We start from the raw sequence: 26,002 nt of genomic DNA, 5'->3' as shown, positions 1-26,002 counted from the left end.
CCATGGCTTGGGTCAGGTTCACCTTAGTCTTCAAAGTGACATCTTTGTTTTTCAACACTTTAAAGGGGTCCTTTGCAGCAGATTCGCATTCATATTATGCTATATTATATATATTGTGCTGTACTCATGTTGGTGAAGAATGTTGAATATACTACGGAATGCCAACAGAACGAACAAACCTGTCTTGGAAGAAGTACAACCAGAATGCTCCTTAGAAGTGAAGGTGGCGAGACTTTGTCTCACATACTTTGGACGTATTATCAGGAGTGATCAGTTCCTGGAGAATGACATCATGCTTGGTAAAGCAGAGGATCAGCAAAGGAGACGAAGACCCTCAATGAGATGGATCGACATATTGGCTCCAACAAGAGGCTTAAGATAACAGTGATCATGAGTACTGGGCAGTGTTTCATTCTGTTGCATATAGGGTCACTATGAGTTGGAACCAACTCGATGGCCCCAAAAAACAACAACATATTCATTCACAATGTCTCTATCAGAACTTTTGGTAAGTTTGTTTGGGTTCACAGATGAAAATACTGTGAAAACAGTTCATTTACATCACCCGAATGACAACAACTTCAGCTCATTCATTTATTTAAAACTATTGACAGCTTTATTGAGATATAATTCACATGCCACATAATTTGCCCATGTAAAGTATATAACTCATTGGCTTTTAGAAGTATGCAATATCACTTCACTAATTTTAGCACATTTTCATCATCCCAAAAAGAAACCCCATGTCCATCAGCAATCACCCCATTTTCATATCAATGGAATCATACCATGTGGTATTTTGTGATTGGCTTCCTTCACATAGCATAATGTTTTCAAGGTTCACCCATGGTGTGGCATGTATCAGTACTTCATTCCTTTTTTGACCTAATAATTTTCAACTGTATAGACATACCACACTTTGTTTACCCATTCATCAGCAGATGGACATGTAGGTTGTTTCTACTTTTTGGCTATAATGAATAATTCTACTAGGAACATTTGTGTACAAGTTTTTTCATTGCCTAGCCCCTTAGTTTTTAATCACACAGGCCACAAAGTAAAAAGAATTCTTACAGCTATGTCAAAGTTATACAAAATTTGTTGTGCAATTGTCCCAGAGTTTTCAAGAATTAAACATTCCCGTTTCCAATATTACAAAAGCTTGTTCTGACAGGGAAACTGGCAACATTATTTTATGACAGAGTCAAAAAATCCTAGATTAGATGTTCTCTAAGGCATCTTCTTATGCTAAGTTGACAACTTAATATTTTCTATTACTTCACCTTAAGTGGAAACCCTGGTGGCATAGTGGTTAAGAGCTACGGCTGCTAACCAAAAGGTCAGCAGTTCGAATCTACCAGGCACTCCTCGGAAACCCTATGGGGCGGTTCTACTCTGTCCTTTAGGGTCGCTATGAGTCAGAATCAACTCTATGGCAATAGGTTTGGTTTTGGTTTTTCTCCTTAGATAGAATAAAGACAAGGCTGTGGATATCCCCTGGTCTGGGGGAAATTACCAACAAACATTACTGAGTCCCTTCCATGTGCAGGCAGCAAGTACAACTGTGCTCATGTAACTTGGCCTTGGGCAGAAGTGATGCACTGAATGTGACTTGCCACGCTACCCCAAGTTCTGCACTCTGGTCTGCCATGCTTGGTCTCTCACCAGCTCCCAACTCTTTTTTGCCCATAATTTCAGTACTGTTCTGCCTTTTACACTCTGTCTTTTTTTCTGATTACTACCTCTGTCTCTCCTTGGGAAGCTTTCCATGCTCACTCTCAGAGACCCTCACCACTGTCTTTGCCAGCCATCTCCACCCCACTTCCAAGACTATGGACTATATTTCATCACAGGCTTCCATGCTGGCTCCATGCTTTTCTGAACTCTAGGTCTGCCAAGTGCTATCAGATAGTGCAAGACGTTCAGGAGGCACTAAATGAATGTTTGTGGAATAAATGATCCATAAGATTTCCCATCGGTGCTGTGCCTGAGAGGTTGGAAAGGGTCAAAATGAATTCATGGCTCAGCTGCATTTATCATTTATTGATTGGTGACATATTTCTCCAATGATCAAAGCCCTTGGGAACCTCAGCTTATTCACAAGGCTCTCTCCTTAGTCATTGGGATGGAAATGATTTATCTGATCAGTGCAGATTCAGAGGCACAGGTAACACGTTCCTAAAGATTTGCCCCCTGAGAATCATCAGACAGAAGACCCAAAAAGGAGATTTAGCTGATCGAATATTGTTTCTTTTGCTTTTTAGGCCAGAACAATCTTACTCTGTATCTTCGAATTTCCGTGTGCATCGCCTGATACCAGCGTGCACAGCATAACCTGGAAGGCTGAATCACAATTTACTGTGAGGGGGCCCCAGCAAGCTTTGCCATTCTTTCACAGGAGGGTTTCCCAAGGAAGCCAGTTTTTTTAGATAGTCACTAGGCTCCAGCTGGGGAATATCAGGGTTCTGCTGGGAATACTTCTGCAACTTCTCCAGCACTATGGGCAACCCAACAGTGGACGCGTAGAACATGGGACCGCCTGTGTGCCTTGGCCAGGCATACCCATGTAAGTAGATAACATCAATGTGCTCTGGGCGAGCAGCTATCCCCTCTCCCAAGATACGGAATCCTTCATTGATAAGTGAATACAAACAGCGCTCAAGGATCTCCTCCTGGCTGATGGTACGCGGTTCAATGTGCTGGGTTTCTCTATACTGAGACAGAAAATTGGCAAGCCAGGGATCGGGTTTGTAAATCCTACCCAATGGCTTGTCATATTGGTACCAACCCTTACCTGTCTTTTGGCCAAATCGTCCTAGCTCACAGAGCATATCAGGAATTGGGCAATATCTTACATCACCTCGTTTTCGGGCAGGAGTTCTCGGAGGCAATTCAGGTCCAGTAAGACCTTGCTCCTTCCGAGATCTCCAACCCACATCCAACCCAGAAAGATCGGACGTTCTAAAGGGCCCCATTTTAAAGCCAAACTCTTCCAGCACCCGATCTACCTCCTCTGGCTTACTGCCTTCCTCTAACAAGAAATATGACTGATTGTAATAAGGAGCCAACATTCGATTCCCAACGAATGCAAAACAGTTCCCAACAACTACTCCAATCTTCTTCATCTTTTTTGCTAAGCTCATAACAGTGGCAACGGTAGTAGGAGAGGTGTACTTGCCGGGAATAACCTCTAACAACGTCATGACCTGTGCTGGTGAGAAGAAGTGGGCGCCAATGACCAAGTGAGGACGGTCAGCGGCAGAAGCAATCTTATCAATGTCCAGGGCTGACGTATTGGTACACAAAAAAGTTTCTGGCTTGCATATGGCTGACAGTTCGGCAAAGACCTTCTTCTTCAGGCTCATTTCCTCAAATACTGCTTCAATGACTAGATCTACCCCACCAAGCTCCTTCATAGACGTAGTTAGCCTGGGTTTTGGTATTGACCAGGGGTGGCCATCCTGTTGCATTTTGGATGCTTCCTTTTCCAAGAAGGAGTTTATGACCTTGTTTGCAGTTTCCAGCTGCTGCTTGTCTGATTCCACACCAATCACAGGGATCCTGGCCCTTGCAAGAGAAATGACGATGCCTTTACCCATTGTTCCCAGGCCTGCAGATAGGAGTGAAGGAGAAAAACAAGAATTCAGTGGTGTTGAGAACTAGGAATTTTCTCACTGGATGAAAAGCAGCTACGGTAATGTGGCATTTAAAGAGATTGATTCAAAATCTATTAAAGAAAACATTCTGCATCCCACTTTGGAGAGTGGCATCTGGGGTCTTAAATGCTCACAAGCAGCCATCTAAGATGCATCAATTGGTTTCAACCCACCTGGAGCAAAGGAGAATGAAGAACACCAAAGACACAAGGTAATTATGAGCCCAAGAGACAGAAAGGGCCACATAAACCAGAGACTACATCAGTCTGAGACCAGAAGAACTAGATGGTGCCTGGCTACTACCGATGACTGCCCTGACAGGGAACACAACAGAGAATCCCCGATGGAGCAGGAGAATAGTAGGATGTAGACCTCAAATTCTTAATGGTCTGACTGAGAGTAGAAGGACTCCAGAGGTCACAGTCCCCAGACCTTCTGTTAGCCCAAGACTGGAATCATTCCCAAAGCCAACTCTTCAGACAGGGACTGGACTGGGCTGTAAGATAGAAAATGACACTGGTGAGGAGTGAGCTTCTTGGCTCAAGTAGACACATGAGACTATGTGGGCAGCTTCTGTCTGGAGGCAAGATGAGAAGGCAGAGGAGGACAGAAGCTAGATGGTCACAGGGAATACAGGGTGGAGAGGAGGAGTGTGCTGTCTCATTAGGGGGAGAGCAACTGGGAGTACATAGCAAGGTGTATATGAGTTTTTGCGTGAGAGACTGACTTGATTTGTAAACTTTCACTTAAAGCACAATAAAAGAAAAATAAAGAGACTGATTCAAGGAATACAATAGACAATTAGTTAAGGCTAGGCACTGTGTTAAGTGCTTCAGGAGACATAAGGATGAGTAGGATTCACGCACATACACAACTAGAGCTGAAAAATAAGTTGAGCAAAGTTGCAGGATATATGGTCAATATACAAAAATTAATTGCATTTCTATATGGTAGCAACAAACAATCTGAATATGAAATTAAGAAAACAATTCCATTTATAATAGCATCAAAAAGAATAAAATACTTAGGAATAGATTTAACAAAAGAAGCATAAGACTCACACACTGAAAACTACAAAATATTATCGAAGGAAATTAGAGAAGACCTAAATAAAAGAAAGATATCTCATGCTCATCAGTCAGAAGACTTAATATTGTTAAGATGGCAATATTTCCCCAAAATGATCTACAGACCCAACTCAATCCCTATCAAAACCCTAGCTGGGTTTTTGTGGCAGAAACTGAAAAGCTTAAATTTATATGGAAATGCAAGGAACATAGAACAGCCAAAACAGTCTTGGAAAAGAACTAAGTTGGGGGACTTACACATCCTGGTTTCAAAACTTATGACAAAACTACAATATTCAAGACAGTATGGTATTGACCTAAGGATAGACATATAGATCGATGGAATAGAATTGGGAGTCCATAAACAAACCCATACAGTTATGATTAGTTATATGTGCAAGACCATTCAGTAGGGAAAGAATGGTCTTTTTGAAAACTGGTGCTAGGATAGCTGCACAGCTGACTGAGAAGAGGTGGCATGGGCCTTAAGTTGGGTTGGTGCCAGAGAACTTCACAAGGGTTAAGAAAGATGGTGTGTTTGGTAAGCTATGGACCACCCACCCCAAAAACTGTATATTGAAAACTGTATATAGACTGATGTATATAACATTTTACCATTTCAGTGAGTTCTTAAACTCACTGAAATGGTAAAATGCTATATATATTTTAATCCCCCGAAGACCATCCCCGAGCCAAGACTAAGAGCAAGTGATGGTTAGGAAAGTAGAGCCAATCAGGGAGGTAGCTTCAGAGGGAAGAAGACATTTTTGGGGGGAAAATTTGGGCGTGGTGTGGGGGAGTAGGGAAGCCACTGTTTTAGAGTTCAGATAGATTTTAAGATAGTGGTTTTGAACCACAAGTGAATGGACCCAGGGATCAGAAAGACAGAGCCTTCACTCCAAATTCCTAGTTACGAGAGTGAGAGGCAACACCTTAAAATGTGGTAGATTAATAATCATCACTGGGAAATCCAGTAGGGAGAGATACATGCAGGGAAAAGGAAGGGGTGAGTAACAATACACTCAGAATCTGGAGTTAGATAGACCTGGGGTCAGATTCCACACACCACTTGTGTTTAGCTCATTGCTGAGAAGGTTGGTTAGTGTCTCTAGTCTGTGGTGCAAATGGTTTGCGTTCAGCTACTAACCTAAAGGTTAGAGGTTTGAACCCATTGCACCACCAAGAAAGTCCAGGTGATCTGCTTCGGTAAAGATTACAGCCAAGAAAAACCTACAGCGCTCAGTCCTACTCTTGTAACACATGGGGTCTCCATGAGTTGAATTGATTCGATGGCAATGGGTTTGGTTTGATTTTGGTAGCTTGTGGTGAGAATGAACTTAGCTAACACAGCTAGTATGTTTAGCATAGAGTCTGGCACCCAGGGGCCCTCAGCAAATGGTGGTACCTTCCATGTGTAGAATTGGAGAATTACATTAACCATTCTTACCAAGAACGCCAACTGAGGAGATAGGCCTTGCTGATGCTGTTTTCCAGGATGCTCCAGAGGGAATGGACCACTTATTTGCCACCTTCTCAGCGAAGAAAGCGTATTGCAGGGCTCTAGCTTGCCCTGATTCCCGAAGGTACATAAACAGTTCCTCCTCCTTCTTTATGCCCACCTCGTAAGGATAACACACAGCAGCCTGAACCCCAAGAACACAAGTCTCTCGAGAAAGGCACCCAGGGTACTGCTTCCGCATCTTCAGAAGGGCTTCATTGAAAATGGCATCCATGTTGGGCAAGCTCTGAACTGGCTTGTTGCAGAGTCTACGGGATTCTAGAGGTTGATCTGAAAGGAATAAGAAAAGAAATCAGATCTTTGGAAATGTTACTTAATACAAAGGGAATACAAGTACCGTATGTAATAATAAGGGGCCCTGCTGGCACAGTGGTTAAGTATTTAGCTGCTAACCAAAATGTCGGCAGTTCAAATTCACTAGCTGCTCCTTGGAAACCCTATGGGGCCATTCTGCTCTGCTCTATAGGGTAGCTGTGAGTTGGAATTGACTCCATGCAAACGGGTTTGGGTTTTATATAATAATAATGACAATGACAACAACCTGTTCAAATCTAAGGTAGAAAATTTAATACTGTTCATCAAGATGTTTAATATAACACTAATATCAAAATGTGACATCTTTACAACTTAGTCCTATAAGACTAAGCAATTTTAAGTTACCTAATTCAGGCACGGAAACCCTGGCGATGTAGTGGTTAAGAGCTATGGCTGCTACCCAAAAGGCTGACAGTTCAAATCCACCACGTGCTCCTTGGAAACTCTATGGGGCAGTTCTACCCTGTCCTATAGGGTTGCTATGAGTCAGAATGAACTTGATGGCAATGGGTTTAGTTTTGGTTTAATTAAGGCATAAAAGTTGTATTTTCCTTTTATTCCGAGGCCAAGATAATTTTATAATGGATTAAATATTAATCTATCAACGAATTTAAGAAAAACTGTTCTGGGTTAATAATATTTTAAACTTAAAATAATATTAACTCTATTCCTAACAGAAACAAAGAAGAGTGTAATGGTGATGAATAGGCACACCTATCAATGAAAGAGAACTGCAAGTTCAGAAATAAACCTTTACAATTATGGCCAATTGGTTTTCCATAAAGATGCCAAGACCTCTGAGTGGAAGAAAGGAGAGTCTTTTCAATAAATGGACAATTGGATATCCACATGCCAAAAAAAAAAGAACTTAGATACTTACCCAACAGTACACAAAAATTAACTCACAATGGATCATAAATCTAAATTTAAGATTTAAAGCTACAAAAAAAAAAAAAAAAAATCTAGAAGAAAGCAGGAAAAATCTTTGAGATCTTCCCTTAGGCAGAGTATTCTTAGATACAACACCAAAGCATGATTCAGAAAACAAGTCAATAAATTGGACGTCATCAGAATTAAAAACTTTTTGTACTTCAAAGGATACCATTAAGAAAGAGATGATAAACCAAAGATTGGAAGAAAATACTTGTGTGGTAGGCAGAATAATGACCCCCTACCGTCAAAGGTGTTCAGGTCCTAATCCCCAGAACCTATGAATGTCACTGTACGTGGTTAAAGACGTTGGGATGGGAAGATTATCCTTGATTATCCACTTGGGCCCAATCTAATCCTTAGAAGCAGAGAACCTTCTCTGGCTGTGGTGAGAGATTCGAAGACGGAAGAACAATCAGAGATGCAACACGAGAAGGACACGACCTGCCTTGGCTGGCTTTAAAGATGGAGGAATGGGGCCAAGGGCCAAAGAATGCAGCAGCCTCTAGAAGCAGGAAATGACCCTTAGTTTACAGCCAGAAAGAGAATGGGGACCTTGGTGTTACAACGAACACAAGGTACTGGATTCTGCTGATGACCCAAATGAGCAGGAAACAAGAGTCTCCTTTATAGTCTCCAGAAAGGAACACAGCAGTTGACACCTGGATTTTAGTCCAGTAAGAGCCATACCAGACTTCTGACCTACAGAACTGTAAAATAATATATTTCTGGTGTTTAAGCTGCGAAAATCGTAGGAATTTGTAATTGCAGCAATAGAGGACTAATACAACTTGCAAATCAAATATCTAATAACAAACTTGTAACCAGAATACGTAAATAACCCTTACAATGCAGTAATAAGACAACCCAGTTTTTGAAATAGGCAAAAACCTTGAGTAGGTATTTCACCAAAGAGGATATAAAAATGGGTAATAAGCACATGAAAAGATGCTCAACATTGTTAGTCATTAACCCACTGCTCAACATCATTAGTCATAAATGCGTTACTGTCAAGTCGATTCCGACTCACAGTAACCTTATAAGACAGAGTAGAACTGCCCCACAGCGTTTCCAAGGAGTTGCTGGTAGATTAGAACTTCTGACCTTTTGGTTAGCAGTGGAGCTCTTAACCCCTGTGCCACCAGGGGTAAATGAGAATTAAACCATAATGAATGTGGTAGGCAGCTTTTATGTAATGGGATATCATTTCCAAGGTTAGGTTACAGAGACTCTGGCTTTGGTCTGGCTCGCCCTCTCTTGCTCTGTCAGTTGCTCTCTCTGATGGAAGTCAGCTGCCATGTTGTGGACTGTCCTTTGGAGAAGCTTCTGTGGCAAAGAACTGAGTAAGGCCTCTGGCCAACAGCCAGTGAGGAATGGAGGCTCTCAGTCCAACAGCCCATGAGAAGCTGCATCTACTAACAACCACTTGAGCGAGCTAAGGCTCCTCCCTCAGTCAAGCCTCGAGATGGCTACAGCCCCAGCTGACACGTTGAACACAGCCTAAACCAGAGAACCTATCTAAGCCACACCCAGATTCCTGACTCACAGATAATAAATGTTTGATTTTTAAGCTACTAAGTTGTGGGGTAATTTGTTGATAACCTGCACAGACCCACTAGAATGACCATAATAAAAAAAAAAAAAACAATACTAAGTGCTGGTAATGGTGTGAAGGGATGGGTAGCCTCACAGGAAGCCTTGTGAGAATGTCAAACAGTACATTTATCTTAAAAAGATAAACTTATTGTTTAATTTTACTCCTGGGAATCTACCCCAGAGAAATGAAAATATATGTTCACACAAAAACTTGTACGTGAACTTTCATAGCAGCATTGTTCGTAATAGCCCCAAATTGGAAACAACCCAAATGACCATCAACTGATGGATGGATAAAGAAAATGGGATCTAGCCATGTGGTTGTTGTGTGCCATCAAGCTGGTTCTGACTCATAGTGACACCATGTGTTACAGAGTAGAACTGCCCCATAGGGTGTTCTAGGCTATAATCTTCATGGGAACCCCATGGGGCAGTTCTACTGTGTCCTATAATTGGAATTGACTTGACAGCAATAGGTTTGGTTTAGTTTTCGGAATCTTTACAAGAGCAGATCACCAGGTCTTTCTCCCAAGGAGCTGCTGGGTGGATTAGAACCACTGACCTTTAGGGCAGCAGCCAAGTGCTTAACTGTTGTGCCATCAGGGCTTCTGGTCTAGTCACACAGTGAAATAATATTCAGTAATAAAAAAGAACAAGCTACTGATACATGCTACAACACAGATGAACCTCAAAAATATTACAGTAAATGAAAGAAGCCAGATGTAAAAGACTACATATTGTATGCTATCATTGACATTAAATGCCCAGAAAAGGCAGATCTATAGACAGAAAGATCAGTGGTCACCTAAGGCTAAAGGCAGGAGGGAGGGTTAACCACAAATGGGCATGAGGAAACTTTCTGGAGTAATGGATGTGTTCTAAACCTGAATTGTGGAGATGGTTGCAAAATTGTATAAAGTAAATTATACATCAGTAAGCTGCTAAAAACAAACAAAACAAAAAAGACCCTGGAAATGAATTTATCAAGAAAGGTACAAGACTTTTAAGAAGATAACTGTAGTATTTTATTGGACAGCATAAAATATAAGAACTGAATAGAGACCTCATAAATCTGGATATAAGAATTTAATAGCACATCAACTGACTGGATCAAAAGCAAAGAAGTTTCCGGGATAAACTGAATGCTTCAAAGGTCAGCAGAGCAAGGGCGGGGGGTTTGGGGACTATGGCTTAAGGGGACTTCTAAGTCAATTGGTAAAATAAGTCTATTATGAAAACATTCTGCATCCCACTTTGAAGTGTGGCATCTGGGGTCTTAAATGCTAACAAGCGGCCACCTAAGATGCATCAATTGGTCTCAACCCACCTGGAGCAAAGGAGAATGAAGAACACCAAGGTCACACGATAACTAAGAGCCCAAGAGACAGAAAGGGCCACATGAACCAGAGACTTACATCATCCTGAGACCAGAAGAACTAGATGGTGCCCGGCCACAACTGATGACTGCCCTGACAGGGAGCACAACAGAGAACCCCTGAGGGAGCAGGAGATCAGTGGGATGCAGACCCCAAATTCTCATAAAAAGACCAGACTTAATGGTCTGACTGAGACTAGAGGAATCCCGGTGGTCATGGTCCCCAAACCTTCTGTTGGCCCAGGACAGGAACCATTCCCGAAGACAACTCATCAGACATGGAAGGGACGGGACAATGGGTTGGAGAGAGATGCTGACGAAGAGTGAGCTACTTGTATCAGGTAGACACTTGAGACTGTATTGGCATCTCCTGTCTGGAGGGGAGATAGGAGGGTAGCGAGGGTTAGAAACTGGCAAAATTGTCACGAAAGGAGAGACTGGAAGGAGGGAGCGGGCTGACTCATTAGGGGGAGAGTAAGTGGGAGTATGGAGTAAGGTGTATATAAGCTTATATGTGACAGACTGACTTGATTTGTAAACATTCACTTAAAGCTCAATAAAAATTATTAAAAAGAATTTAATAGCACAACAATATAAGGCTTTTGTATGTCATATGTGTGTATGTTGCATATATATATGGAGAGAGAGAGCCCTGGTAGCATAATGGTTAGGTACTTGGCTGCTAACTGAAAGGTCAGCAATTCGAACCCACCAGCGGTTCCATAGGAGAAAGACCTACTGATCTTCTCCCATAAAGATTACAGCCTAGGAAGCCCTATTGGGCAGTTCTACTCTGTCCTATAGGGTTGCTGTAAGTTAGAATTGACTCGATGGCACACAACAACAGCAGCATATATACGTGTGTTATTGTTAGTTGCCATTAAGTTGATTCCAACCTCACAGTGACCCCATGTGTGCCAAGTAGAACTGCTCCATAGGGTTTTCATGGCTGTGACCTTCTGGAAGCAGATCGCCAGGCCTGTGTTCTGAGGCTCCACTGGGTGGATTTGAACTACCAACCTTTCAACTGGTAGGTTGGCCCACCCACCTTATTTTTTCTCAATGCATTATTTTTTTCTAAGGCATAAGGATATTCAAGTGTTGACAAAAAGAAACAAATCATGCTCCTAAAGGAAGAAAAAAGGAGATGATTATTTTTCCCTCCTTCCTCCTGCTGAGATTTTCTCTGTCCAGCATAAAGAGAGGCTGAAGATGCGATTCACAGAACTGGTTTCTACAGACATCAAGGACTCTCCCTTCTCTAACCCTGCTAAGCAGTAAGCTGGTCTCTCTCAGAAGCGCTGCAAAGGACAGACAGAACACTGTACATGCAGGGGCTTCAGGAGGCCACCCATGAACTCGTGTCTTAGATAGCCAGAGCTGCTATAACAGAAATACCACAAGTGGGTGGCTTTAACAAACAGAAATTTATTTTCTCACAGTCCAGGAGGCTAGAAGTCCAAATTTAGGGCATCAGCTCTAGGGAAAGGCTTTCTACCTCTGTCGGCCCTGGAGGAAGGTCCTTGTCTCCTTTGAACTTCTGCTCCCGAGTGATCTTCATGGGACTTGGCATCTCTCTTCCCCCACCTTTTCATACTTTCTTGCTTGTTTAATCTCTTTTATATCTTAAAAGATATTGTCTCAAGACACACCCTACACTAGTCCTGCCTCATTCACACAATAAAAAAACCCATTCCCAAATGGGATTATAACCACAGGCATAAATTCGTTGCCCTTGAGTTGATTCCTACTCATAGCGACCCTGTAGGACAGAGTAGAACTGCTCCATAGGGTTTCCAAGGAGGGGCTAGTGGATTCGAACTGTTGACCTTTTGGTTGGCAGCCAAATGCTTAACCACTGTGCCACCAGGGCTCCCCAACCACAAGCATAGAGGTTAAGATTTACAACAGAAATTTCTGAGGGACACAATTCAATCTATAAAGTCATGTAACCAATAAAAAGAAAGCTCAATTTAGACATGTGCTTAGACTGCCTAAATAAGGCAGCATCCCTTTGTTCATTGGAAACATGTTTATAGAAATGTCCACCAGCAGTAAAAATACATTACAAGGAGGAAAAGATAACATAAAAAGAAAGGCAGATGAAACAGCTAAGATTCTTTAAAAGCCAAGAAACCCAAACGAACAAATAAGCACATAAGGTAACCATCTTTAGGCAGAATTAGAATTGCTAAAAATGGCTAACCTAGCCCAGTGCAGCCATGGTGACAGCACCAGGGCTCATTAAAGGGACCAACGCAGAGCAGTAGGTTCCTGAGTCGAGGCTCCCAGTTGGGTGTCGCTTGTGCCCTCCCACCTGTGAGGTCTCCTCCAGGGAAAGGTGGGCAGGGAGCCCTAAGTCTCTTGGCCTTGGCATTACAGCACGCGTCTTAAGCTTCCTGCCAGAAAGGTGCAGGGAAACAAGGAGTTCTTACTCCGCGTGGGAACAAAGCAGGTGGCTGGTCACATGCACGTGCAAACAAATACCATTTTACAGGAGCCTCCCTTCCCCTGTGGAGGCAGAGTGATCTGGTTTGGCCAAGTAGTTCTCCATTGCTCTGCTAAATCTACTGCGCTGCAGTCGTCTGAGAGGCTTCATGCGTAACAAGAGCGTGAAGATGCGTGAAGCTAGTTAACTACAGTCAGCTCTCCGGGTTACATGTTAAGTTTGTAGAGGAATCTGCAGCTACTTCCCAAATCACACTTTTAGATACGTAGTAACCCCCTACAGTCCTCTCCCACCTGTAACTGGTTGGCAAACTGCTGATAAGTAATAACATTGACCATTGGAAATCCCTTCCTTCCCTCCTTTCCTATTGGATGTGGAAACTAAACGTCATTCTTGTACATGGCAACCTCGCATACAACAGAACACAACGCTCCCTGGTCATCCTCACAATCGCTGGCACGTTTGAGTCCATCGTTGGGGCCACCCTGCCAATCCATCTCATGAGGGTCTCCCTCACCCTCGCTGGCACGTTTGAGTCCATCGTTGGGGCCACCCTGCCAATCCATCTCATGAGGGTCTCCCTCACCCTCGCTGGCACGTTTGAGTCCATCGTTGGGGCCACCCTGCCAATCCATCTCATGAGGGTCTCCCTCACCCTCGCTGGCCCTCTGCTTTGTGATCCGTAAGGTTTCTATTGGCTGATATTTGGAAGTAGATAGCCAGACCTTTCTTCCTAGTCTGTCTTAGTCTGGAAGCTCCACTAAAACCAGTCCACCATGGGTGACTCTGCTGGTATTTGAAATATCGGTGGCTTTTAAAAAATCTGAGCTTCCAGCTCAGACAAACTGAGAGACGGATAACTGATTCCAAAACTGCTGTTAGATAATGACACTGACTGTTGCAAATTCTTTTCCCTCCCTCCTTTCCTATTCCATGTGGAACTTCTCCTTTTGTTATTTTTTTCCTAAGGCCATCATTTGAAAAGCGAGGGGAGTTGGGAATAAGCTAATGTCATGGATTGAATTGTTTCCCCCCAAAATGTGTGTCAACTTGGCTAGGCCATGATTCCCAGTATTGTGTGGCTATGCACCATTTTGTGATCTGATGTGACTATACTATGTGTTGTAAATCCTACCTCTATGATGTTAATGAAGTGGGATTAGAGGCGGTTATATTAATGAGGCAGGACTCAATCTACAGGATTAGGTTGTATCTTGAGTCAATCTCTTTTGAGATATAAAAAGAGAGACTCCTGGAGAGAGGAGAGGGACCCTGTATCACCAAGTAATAAGTGCCAGGAGCAGAGTGTGTCTTTGGACCCAAGGTCCCTGTGCTGAGAAGCTCCTGGACCAGGGGAAGATTGATGACAAGGACCTTCCCCCAGGACCGATAGAAAAAGAAAGCCTTCCCCTGGAGTTGATGCCCTGAACTAGAATTCTAGCCTCCTAGACTGTGAGAGAATAAATTTCTGTCCGTTAAACCCATCCACTTGTGGTATTTCTCTTATAGCGACACTAGATAATTAAGACAGCTGAATTACTAGAACAGTTTCACAAAAGGGAAAAGGGAGCTCAAAAATTTTATGTCTGTTTTTTTAATTGAGATATAATTCACATACCATAAAACTCACCATTTTAAACTATACAATCCAATGGTTTTTGTAGTATATGCAGAAGGCTGTGCAGCCACACATGTATGTCTTTCAGCCATGTCTTTCACAACTGATTTACTAATATCTTTAACACTGCGTGTCAAGTGTAAAAAGTCAAAACTAAGCAAAGTAACTTCCATTCTTACCCTTGTTCTCTGTACATCAGTGGTTCTCAAAGCGTGGCCCAGAAACAGCAGCAGTAATATCACCTGGGAACTTGTTAGAGATGCAGATTCTTGAGCCCCCCTTCCCCAGACCTACTGAATCAGAAAGTAACGACTGGGGCCCTGCCATCCATGTTTTAACAAGCCCTCCCCGTGATTCTGATGCACAGTAAAGAACCACTGTTCTAGATCAAGACTATTGCATCTGCTTCAAATAACTATAGATTTGTACACATGTCTATGTACTCGGAGCCCCGGCGGTGCAGTGGTTAAGAGCTTTGGCTGCTCACCAAAAGGTCTGCAGCTTGAGTCTACCAGCTGCTCCTTGGAAACCCTGCGGGGCAGTTCTACTCTGTCCTATAGGGTCACTATGAGTCAGAATTGACTTGACAGCAGCAGGTTTGTCAGTTAATTTTTAATATATATACTTATGTATAATAAACGCCCATATATTTAATATATTAGATTTTTGAGGAACCTATCCTCCAAATCAACCTGTCAATTTTGTTCTGGCAAAATGACCACATAGTAATTGCTGTGTTTAGAAACAAAGAAGGGGAAAACAGGGACGCACAAAAGAGGAGAAACAGAAGACCTCAAATGAAAACAAAAGGCAAAATAAATAAGCCTAGCTAAATTACTTGTTTTGTAAGATAGATGACAAATGTAGGTAAGATTCTCTGAGCTAGTCATCCATTGGATGGGCCCTGTTTCTCTACCTTCTATCTCTATTACAACACAGCACCAAGAAATCATAGTGTTTCAAAGAGTAGAACCCATTCAAAAATTAAACAAAGAGTTAAAATCCTAGAGTTTTTCATGTTTTAGGGTTTAGACCCTAATCCCTCAAACCCAAAACAGACACTGTGGAGCTGCTCTGGTTGTAACAATGACAAAAAACGGGGAGACCCAACTATTGAGCATCCCCTCCCACCCCAGGGGGTCATGAAACATGGTTTGAAACCAACTAATTTTGTTGAACCCTTTCCTTTTATTCATGAAGAAAACGAAGTCCAAAGAGGCAAGATGATTTGTTAAGGCCCATATGGCTAAAGTTGAGACTAGTATCTTGAAGCCATTTCTTTACGAGGCTGCAACCCTTCCACACTGGCAGGTCTTCCCTTTGTCTTTTGGGTAAATTTAATGACATTAGAAAAAGAGAACATAAAAAATAAAAAACAAAAACAATCAAGTCTTCACTACCGGCCACCCAAATATAACTACTGTTAAGGGTTTGATGTATCTCCTTATAGTTTTTCCTTATGTAAATATATACATAAGTATACACACACACACGTGCTATTTCCTATCTAGCTGTTTTGTACTTGATATTATATGCAAGCATTTTTCCAAGTTCTTCAACAGTCTTCAAATGTGTAGGTTTTAATGGCTGATTGGGGTTGATTCATTGAGATCTACCATCTTTTATGAAACCAATCTGCTAAAATTAGATTTTTCAGTTATTTGTAATAAAGCTTCAGTGAGTATCATTGTATGCAAATCTTTGGTACTTGTGTGATTATTTCTCTGATAAATTCCTAAGAATAGAATTGCTAAGTCAAAAGATGAATACTTTTGAGCTTCATCATTGCCCATTTGCCCTATAGATAGGATTCACTATAAGCAGCAATGGGAGAATATTTAAACTTCATCTCACCATATTACTTTTTCCTGTCTTTTCCAATTTTCTCAGCAAAAATTAGTGTCTTCTAAATCATTAATGATTTTTCATTAATCATTGAGTTTAAAAAAACATTTAAGATTCCAGCATACACTTACTGTATGATGCAACCATCCTACTTTTACGTACTTATCCAAGAGAAAAGAAAACATGTTTATAAAGACTTGTGTAACCCCAAAGTGGAAACCACCCAAATGCCCATCAACCAATAAACGGATGAACAAATTGTGGTACACCCACACTATGCAATACTAATCAATAACAAAAAGGAATTAATTATTAATGCCTACAATGACATGGATGAATCTCAGAAATACTGTGCTAAGTGAAAGAATCCCCACGTGTCTGTCAGTTGGTCAGACTGTGGGGGCTTGCGTGTATCTGTGATGCTGGAAGCTATGCCACCAGTATTCAGATGCCAGCAGGGTCACCCATGGAGGACACATTTCAGCTGAGCTTCCAGACTAAGATAGGCTAGGAAGAAGGACACGGCAGTCTACTTCTGAAAAGAATCAGCCAGTGAAAACCTTATGAATAGCAGCAGAACATTGTCTGATATAGTGCCAGAAGATGGCACTATAAGTGAAAGAAGCCAAACAGAAGACTACAGACTGTAATATATGATTCCAGCTATACCCACTAAACCCACTGCTGTCGAGTCAATTCCAACTCATAGTATATGAAATTGTAAAAAAGTAAGCCTACAGTGACAGAAAGCACATCAGTGGTTGCCTGTGGCAGAGGGCAGAGGAGGGGCTTAACTGGAAAGATTCACGAGAATACTTTTAGGGTGCGAGAACTACATCATGACTGTGGCGATGGTTATATGAGTGTACACAATTACCGAAATTCATCAAACTCTACACTTAAAATGGGTGAATTTTATTGTGTGTAAATTATACCTTGATACCTTGATAAAGCTGGGGAAAAAATCAAAGCAAAAATCTTTTAGAAATGATTGGGAAAACTGACTTTTCCTAACCTGAAAAAAAAAAAATCAAAACAAAGGAAAAATCACTTAGGAAAATTTGGGGAGATTTTTGCTTATTTTCTTCTAAGTTTTCTCTGTATTCATACATACTCTATAAAACAAAAAACCAAACCCGCTGCCATCCAATCAATTCCAACCCATAGCTACCCTATAAAAATAAGACAGAGTAAAACTCCCCTACACGGTTTCCAAGGAGCGACTGGTGGGTTCCAATCACGGACCTTTTGGTTAGCAGCTGTAGCTCTTAACCACCATGCCACCAGTGTTTCCACATACTCTATGTAGCTATAATAATACAGTATATGAACATTTATATTTTAAAGGTTTTAAATCACAACATTTTTACATATTTCCGTATAGTCTTCAGGAGCCCTGGTGGCACAGTGATCAAGAGCTAGGCTACTAACCAAAAAGGTCGGCAGTTTGAATCCATTAGCAGCTTTTTGAGAACCCTATGGACAAAAAAAAAAAAAAATTTTTTTTTTTTTTTTTTATGGACAGTTCAACTCTGTCCTATAGGGTCACTATGAGTTGGAATCGACTCAATGGCAGGAGGTTTTTCGTTTTTATATAGCCTTCATGATTATAATTTAAGACAGCTACGTAATTGTCCATAGAGTTGAAAGCCTAGAACTATCCCCCTACTATTAACAGGTGAATGACCAAGTTTTAAGGTAGGTGATTCTCTAACATCGGGATGCCACCAAGTGGACAAGCTGTGCGATGTTGCTGGAGTAAACAGACCATTTTATATGACAGATGGACTAGACCATGACCCTCATCCATCTCTTCACGAACCTAACTCTCAAATCTGAAACTAGGGAAATCAGTTAAGGAAAAGAACTTTCTGTTGATAGCAGGGTTCTTACAAACTTAAGCCACAGGTGTAAACGCTAGACACGTCTGTAGCTCAACACTCTTCCCGATTATTTCTTCTGACAATCCTTAACCCTCTCCACCTTGCTCATTTAAAGCTGCCAACCTCCATAGATTGAAAGGAATAGTTAAAAAAGAAAGGAGTACCACTCCAAGTAACTCTTAAAGGAATCCCATGAGTCCATGAAGGAGAAACCAGAGACAGAAGGCTTGCTGAAATAGTGAACCTATAAGAAGAGTAGAGCTGCCCCATGGAGTTTCCAAGGAGCACCTGGTGGATTCAAACTGCCAGCCTTTTGGTTAGCAGCCATAGCAGTTAACCACTACACCACCAGGGTTTCCCAGAAACCCTAGAGGCCCTGGGCTTAATTGTGGCAAATGATAGAGGCTGTCTTCTCGTTGCCAAAATGTTTGTTTGCTTGTATTCTATTTCTCAATAAGAAATATATTCATGTGATAAAAACTGAAAAGGTACAAGAGAGAAAACAGTGAAATGTCTCCTTCCTACTGCTTCCCTTAGCTGCTTATCCTCATCCCCAGAGGCAACCGTTAACCGTTTCTTGTGGATCCTTCCGGAAATACTTATGTATAGACGAACAAGTATATATACACACTCTTCTCGTGTATACCTTCTACGAATCCCCCCTTTTTGTTCCACAAATGATAAACCCCTGTAAACAAGGATTCTTTTTCACTTAGGAATATATTTTGGAGATCATACCATATCCGTACATAAATAGTTTCTCATTCCTTTTTAAGATGTATTGTATACCGTTGTATGGATGTGTGCCATAAGATATTTAGGCAATTCCTTATAAAAACAGACAGTTAGCTTGTTTCCAATCTTGTGCCATTTCTCCTATCTTCTTACCTAAAACTCTCTGGGCTAGTTTGATTGCTTCTTCAACAGGGTCTGAGTTTACAACTTCATCTACAATGCCCAGCTTGAGTGCTTCATAGGCTGGAACGTGCCTTCCTAAAACAAAACAAAATGAAACACATCAAAGAACTTCGAGAGATTAAACCGAAAGCATTACCCTCTACGGTATGGAAGGTTACCCACCCTGGACACGAGCACCTATTACTACTAAATAAAACAAATAGGAGCACACTGACCATTGTAGTGGAAAGAGCACTACCGAGGTGACCAGAAAGCCTGGATTCAAGCTCCAGTACTACCTTTTACAATTCGTCTGACGGCGAAGGCCTGGATCTGGACCATTTCCTCACTGGTAAGCGGGAATAATTACGCTTACCTCAGTGATTCAGAGTATTAAGTAAGAATATATGTGAGAGCTCTTTATAAACTATAAAGCTATATAAGAGATTGTTAACATTTTTATAACAATAATGAAAAGAATGGCAACAGAGTAGGAGCAGAAGTAACTACCTTATACCTAACATACCAGGGGTTGGTGGTTTGAATCCACCCAGAGGTGCTTCCAAAGCAAGACCTGTAGATCTACTTCCAAAAGACCAAACCAAAAAAACCAAACCCATCGCTGCTGAGTCGATTCCGACGTATAGCGACACAATAGGACAGAGTGGAACTGCCCCGTTAAGGTTTCCAAGCAGCAGCTGGTGAATTCGGACTGCCGACCTTTTGGTTAGCAGCCCATCTCTTAACCACTGCACCACCAGGGCTCCTTCGAAAGGCCACAACCATGAAAACCCCATGGAGCAGTTCTACTCTGAGACACACAGGCTCGCCATCAGTTGGAATTGACTTAACAACAACTGGTTGGGGTTTCTTTTGATGGTTGATTAAGAAGAAAAGACATAGTCTCAAAACATATAGTTGGGGAAACAGGAAAAAACTATTGATTAAGTCGATATTATGTAATAGTTACAATCAAAATTACAAAGGACAAATAGGGTGGACTTCTGCCATTTTTTGGCTTCCCAGCATCTCAACACTTCCCTTAGTTTGTGGAACTGCTATTGTGTGAGCTTTGCAGCCCTGCATCCTGTTATGTAAGATGAAAAGAAGCAGAAATGATCAGACAATTGTTCCCACAGACCCGTGGCAGCTAGGGTGGCCCATGACCCCAAGCTCGGCCAAGTGAATGCTTTGTTGAGCGTTTTTAGCTGGGCCTGATGAAACTAAGCAGCAGAAACAGGTTAGCTCTCATTTCACAGATGGTGACATCTAGGGTCTGGTGGTGCTGGTGGCACCAGAATCTAGTGTCCAGCAGTGGCGCTGGCAGTCTTCAGTGGCCAACGGTGGCACTTGCAGTCACTAGAATAGAACAGCAGCTCTAGGGGGTTATAGAAGCTTGGTGAGGGTTTGCATCGTTCCGGAATTCTGCCTTGATGGTTCTTCACCAGCTGTAAATATGTCATTTGCTCTGCATACTCTGAAGTAGAGGGTAGGGAATACAAGCATCACTTTCCACAGGGTTGGAAGGAAGGAGACAATGACACGTGGTTTGCTTTCTTGCCAGCACCGTCTTGTCTTCTGAAGAGCCATCATCAGACCAGTCTTGGTGGCAACAATTCCCTAGTCTGGTTGCTCCTATGGTTCATTTTGCTGAATGACGTCTCCCAGACAAACCCTCCATTCCTGGTTCTTATTAGTGTTTCAAAGGAGCACAAATAGGTTTTCTTCATCAGCTAGCTTGATGCTTTTTGGCAGGGGTCACTCTGTAACAGCAATAAACAACAACAACAAACACCCAAACCCATTGCTGTAGAGTCGATTCCAACTCATAGAGACCCTATAGCAATATTTGGGTGTGTTTCTGGAATTGCCTTTGAAAATAGGCTTTGAGATCTCCTCCTGAGGCAAGGAGTGGGATGGGAAATCAGGGAGTAGCTCCAGGGGTCAACTCTCCCATATATAAAAATCACCTAGGTGATGAGTGAGTGGGTCAGCATACCCAGGTTAAGGGGGCCAAGTGGACATAAAATGGAAGGCAGGAACCTGGGTACTAGAAGAATCTTTGGGGCAACAAAGCAGGGGAGACATGAGCTACCCACGGGACGGACTAAAACTTTCTTCAGCTATAATGAATTCTTCTGGCCTGGATTTCACAAGAATGGAGGAGTAACCCTAATGTTCTTACAGAGTCAGTGAGATCCCAGGTATTTTATTCCGTTTTAAACAATCAAGGACCTAAAGACATGGCTCTGTATGTCCAACCCAAATTCTCAGACTGACGTTTAAACTTGTTCTTTCTTGGGTTGCCCTGAGTCAGACAACAAGCACCACCCAATGGGCTCTAATGGAGTCCTAAGCAGATGTACCATAAGGAGATGCCAAGGCAGCTGAGGCTGAGACTCCTCTTCTCCAAGCTGGGTAACCTCAATTTTTTTCCAGTTTTCCTCATGGCTTATTTTCCAGTCTTTTCTACAGAGTCCTTTCTAGACGTCATTCTAAAGTGGCCCTAAAATTGGACCTCCCCCCCCACAAAAAAACCTTTTGTCTTCGAGACGATTCTGACTCATAGTGACCCTAAAGGACAGAGTAGAATTGCCCCATAGGGTTTCCAATGCTGTAAATCTTTATGGAAGCAGACTGCCACATCTTTCTCCCGTGGAGCAGCTGGTGGGTTCGAACTGCCCACCTACAGGTTAGCAGCTGAGTGCTTTAACCACTGTGCCAACAGGGCTCCTTGAAATTGTACAGGCTACTTAAAAAGATACAGTTGGAGTATCAGCCTTCTCCTAAATCAGATAAAAATCCATCACATTCTTACTGTTTTTACCTCTTATCTTCATCGCGTTAAAAATAGTGGTATTTCTATAAGCCTGCTTTGGGAAAAAGCCAATCCAAATTTGCTTTACTTCTTTTTCATAAAAAAAATCAATTCTCTTCATGATTTCTGTCAAGATACTCTTGCCTTTCAGATTTAATACTGAAAACTGGGCCACAAAGTTCTTCAGTGTTCCTCCACATGCTTTCATTTCTGTAAGCCTTCAAATTTACGGACTCATTTCACACTGTTCTGATTTCCCCTCTATCCTTTAAGCTTCATGGCTTATTTTTTCTTTTGTAGCATGAAGTGTCTCATGTGCTCTGAATTTCTGCAGTATGCCGGACTGTAAGCATCCTGTAATGAGTTCTACTTTAGATCCTGAAAATAGTTCACATTCTTAAAAGTGTACTTATCGTACATAAAATATATAAATTAAAACAATTTCTAACTTCTTGTATTGGAGAAAAAGATTTAGTAGTATTAGTTTTTCCAACTCCTCTTTCATATTTTATAGGATTTATACCTCTTCATTCAAAAGAAAAAAAAACATTTTTGTGCATACAGACTAGTATTATTTTTATATCTGGATCCTGTACACAAAGTTTTGTATCATGGTTTCCACACCAAAATATACAGATTTTAAACGGCAGTTCTCAAACTTCTTAGTCTTAGTGTTATCGCAATTTCACGAGTTAGAGCCGCCTGCCGCAAATAGCCAATTCTTGAGACAGGGGTGAGGTGGGTAGCGAGAGCTTTATTAGATATACCGGTATATGGAGACAGAGGGGAATGATCTCCTCCTAAAGTCGTATGTATCACCAGACTATCAAACATGTTGATCTTTTCCTGCCATTATCCCATCAGTCCAGGGGGTAGCTGGCGCCACCCTTCATCTTATTTGACAGGCTTAGATCAATATCACTTGTTTTCCACAGTCTTAGAGGAAACATTGGTTAACACTTAACCACTTGGGGAGCTAACATCAGGATCTTACTTGGAGGCAGGCATAGGCTAGGTGAGGGGAAGTCTTAGGTAACACTAAGGATGGGATGGGCTAGGGGAGGGGAAGTCTTAGGTAACACTAAGACTAAGAAGTTTGAGAACTGCTGTTTAAAATCTGTATATTTTGATGTGGAAAACCTGATACAAAACTTTGTGTACAGGATCCAAATATAAAAATAATACTAGTCTGTATGCAGAAAAATGTTTTTTTTTTCTTTTGAATGAAGAGGTATAAATCCTATAAAATATGAAAGAGGAGTTGGAAAAACTAATACTACTAAATCTTTTTCTCCAATACAAGAAGTTAGAAAGAAAAAAGAAGAAGGAAAAAAAAAATTGGCTCAGGTACTATTCAAGATATGGCTGAGCAGCCTGTTTCATCAAAAAAAAAAAAGGACCCCTTTATACTCTTAAGAATTGAGAACTACAAACAGCTTTTGTTTATGTGGGTTATATCTACCAATATATGATTTAGACAAAGCATTCTAACATATGAATGTCCCAAAGTTTGGCATTTAGTTGTGGCTGGAAGAATTTTTAGTTCCCTTGAAAGTAACATTTTATTTTGCTTTGCTTTTATTCTTTGGAAGCTTGCAGGATTCTGTGGCCTAGAAGTTCAAAATCTTTACCAAAATACATCAGGACATTGCTATCTCCTCATCAGTTTTCCCAGGAAAATGGTGCGCTTGCTAAAATTCAACGTCTGATTCTATTTCATATCTCAAAAGTTTCTTCTCTGTTTCCCTTTTTTTGTTGTTGTTTCTCCTTTTTGTCTTGTGCTTTGAGAGCTCTTATGATCCATAATAAGGAGCCCTGGTGGCGCAGTGGTTTCAAGTGCTCAGCTGCTCTCTGAAAGGTCGACGGTTCAAACCCACGAGCCAGCCACTCTGAGGGAGGAAGATGTGGCAGCCTGCTTCCGTAAAAATTACAGCCTTGGAAACCCTATGGGGCTGTTCTCCTCTGTCCTATAGGGTCACTATGAGTTGGAATTGACTAGACGGCAGTGGATTTGGTTTTGGTTAGCCAGTGCTAAGCATATCATTTCTTCATCAGCTGAATACTAGAGATTTTGTTTGTCTAAGGCTAGTGCAGAGAAACCCTGGTGGTTCAGTGGTTAAGCACTCAGCTGCTAACTGAAAGGTTGATGGTTTGAACCCAGCAGCCGCTCCACGTGAGAAATGTGGCAGTCTGCTTCTGTAAAGATTACAGCCCTGGAAACTTTATGGGGCAGTTCTACTTTGCCCTATAGGGACACCGTGAATCTGAATTGACTCAATGGTATGATTCACAGCTAAGAACTGTGTTACACACTTGCCATGTCTGCTATGTTCATTTGCATTTTATTTATCTTTTTGTTAAACTTCCCTAAATTCTTTTTTTTATTATACCATACTTATTTATTCTTTTTTTTTTTTCTTGTATTTTAGATGCAGGTTTACAGAACACTAGTTTCTCATCAAACAGTACACGTGTTGTTCTATGACACTAGTTAACAACCCCATGACATGTCAACACTCTCCCTTCTCAACACTGGATTCCCTATTACCAGCTTTCCTGTTCCCCACTGCCTTCTAGTCCTTGCCTCTGAACTGGTGTGCCCCTTTAGTCTTGTATTGTTTTATAGGCCTGTTCAATCTTTGGCTGAAGGGTGAACCTCGGGAGTGACCTCATTACTGAGCTGAAAGGGTATCCGGGGGCCATACACTCAGGGTTTCTCCAGTCTCTGTCAGGCCAACAAGTCTGGTCTTTCTTTTTGAGTTAGAATTTTGTTCTACATTTTTCTCTAGCTCTGTCCAGGACCCTCTCTTGTGGTCCCTGTCAGAGCAGTCAGTGGTGGTAGCCAGGCACCATCTAGTTGCACGAGACTCAGTCTGGTGGAGGCCGTGGTAGATGTATTCCATTAGTCCTTTGGACTAATCTTTCCCTTGTGTCTTTAGTTTTCTTCATTCTTCCTTGCTCCTGAAGGGGGTAAGACCAGTGGAGTATCCTAGATGGCCACCCCTGAATTCTTTAAGTGTGTCTCTAGCCTCCATGTTGCTACCTCAATTACCCCTCCTATCATGTCTTGTTGCTTCAAAAGGAAATTATTTTGGCTAATGCTTTGATTTTAAATAGGGTGTTCTTATCAATAAATAAAATATATTATTTTCTAATTTAGACTAATGTGATTTTCCTAAAATTTTTTGTTTCCTTTTTTTTAGTTTACCCTGTTTCAGCAGACTCACACTTACGTTTGCATTTTTCTAATGTGACAGAATTTTTTTTCATGGGCTTTTAGGTTTCTGGTTGTTTTACATTTAAGTATTTTAGGTTTGTTTGTTGGTTGGTCTTTCAACACAATTTGATGATCCTCGGAGCTCTGAGGTCCTGGAGCTAAAACTCACACCCAATATCTTGTTCAAAACTAGAGACGACCCACCTGGACCTAAAGCTGAAAGGCAGGACAAAGGTGCCCCTCCCAACTTCTCCTCCAGGGTGTGGGTACTAGGAGACCTGGTGCCATGGTGGTTAAGACCATGGCTGTTAACCAAAAGGTTGGCAGTTTGAACCCTGCAGCTGCTCCGTGGGAGAAAGGTATGGCAGTCTGCTTCTGTAAAGATGTACAGCCTTGGAAACACTGTGGGGCAATTCTACACTGTCCTTACAAGGTCAGTATGAGTCAGAATCCACTTGCTGGCCACAACAGGTTTGTTTTTTGTTTTGTTGTCTGGGTACTAAGAGCTATCCTTCCAAAGCCTAGAACCTGAGGCATAAATAAAGATAACCATCAAGGCAGGGCAAAGCTCTCCTTGAGTACAGCACTGGCTTTCTATCCTGTTCGATGAACAAGGAGGGTTAAAAAAAGAAAAAGAAAAAACCATTGCCATGGAGTTGACTCCAACTATGGCGAACCCATGTATTACAGAATAGAATTGCTCCATAGGGTTTCCTTGGCTGTAATCTTACAGATGCAGATTGCCAAGCTTTTCTACCATGGTACCACTAGGTGCGTTCAAACCACCAACCTTTTGGTTAGACGTCTGTCACAAACC

At 41.7% G+C, this 26,002-nt stretch overlaps 1 protein-coding gene across 1 annotated transcript in view; it reads right to left on the bottom strand.

Annotated features, from left to right (window-relative positions):
• Positions 1-1,274: 1,274 nt before the first annotated feature.
• Positions 1,275-26,002, bottom strand: part of EHHADH (enoyl-CoA hydratase and 3-hydroxyacyl CoA dehydrogenase) — a 39,577-nt gene continuing 14,849 nt past the window's right edge. Inside the window, exons 5-7 of the mRNA XM_003412898.4 lie at positions 19,142-19,246; positions 6,171-6,512; positions 1,275-3,610 (exon numbers count right to left, since the gene is read on the bottom strand). Of these exons, the coding sequence (XP_003412946.1) occupies positions 2,349-3,610; positions 6,171-6,512; positions 19,142-19,246 (1,709 nt within the window). The 3' untranslated portion in view covers positions 1,275-2,348. The remainder of the gene's footprint in view (positions 3,611-6,170; positions 6,513-19,141; positions 19,247-26,002) is intronic.

The sequence above is a fragment of the Loxodonta africana genome, chromosome 1 (assembly GCF_030014295.1).
Source record: "Loxodonta africana isolate mLoxAfr1 chromosome 1, mLoxAfr1.hap2, whole genome shotgun sequence".
NCBI lineage: Eukaryota > Metazoa > Chordata > Mammalia > Proboscidea > Elephantidae > Loxodonta > Loxodonta africana.
This window is presented reverse-complemented; position numbering and strand designations above follow the sequence as displayed.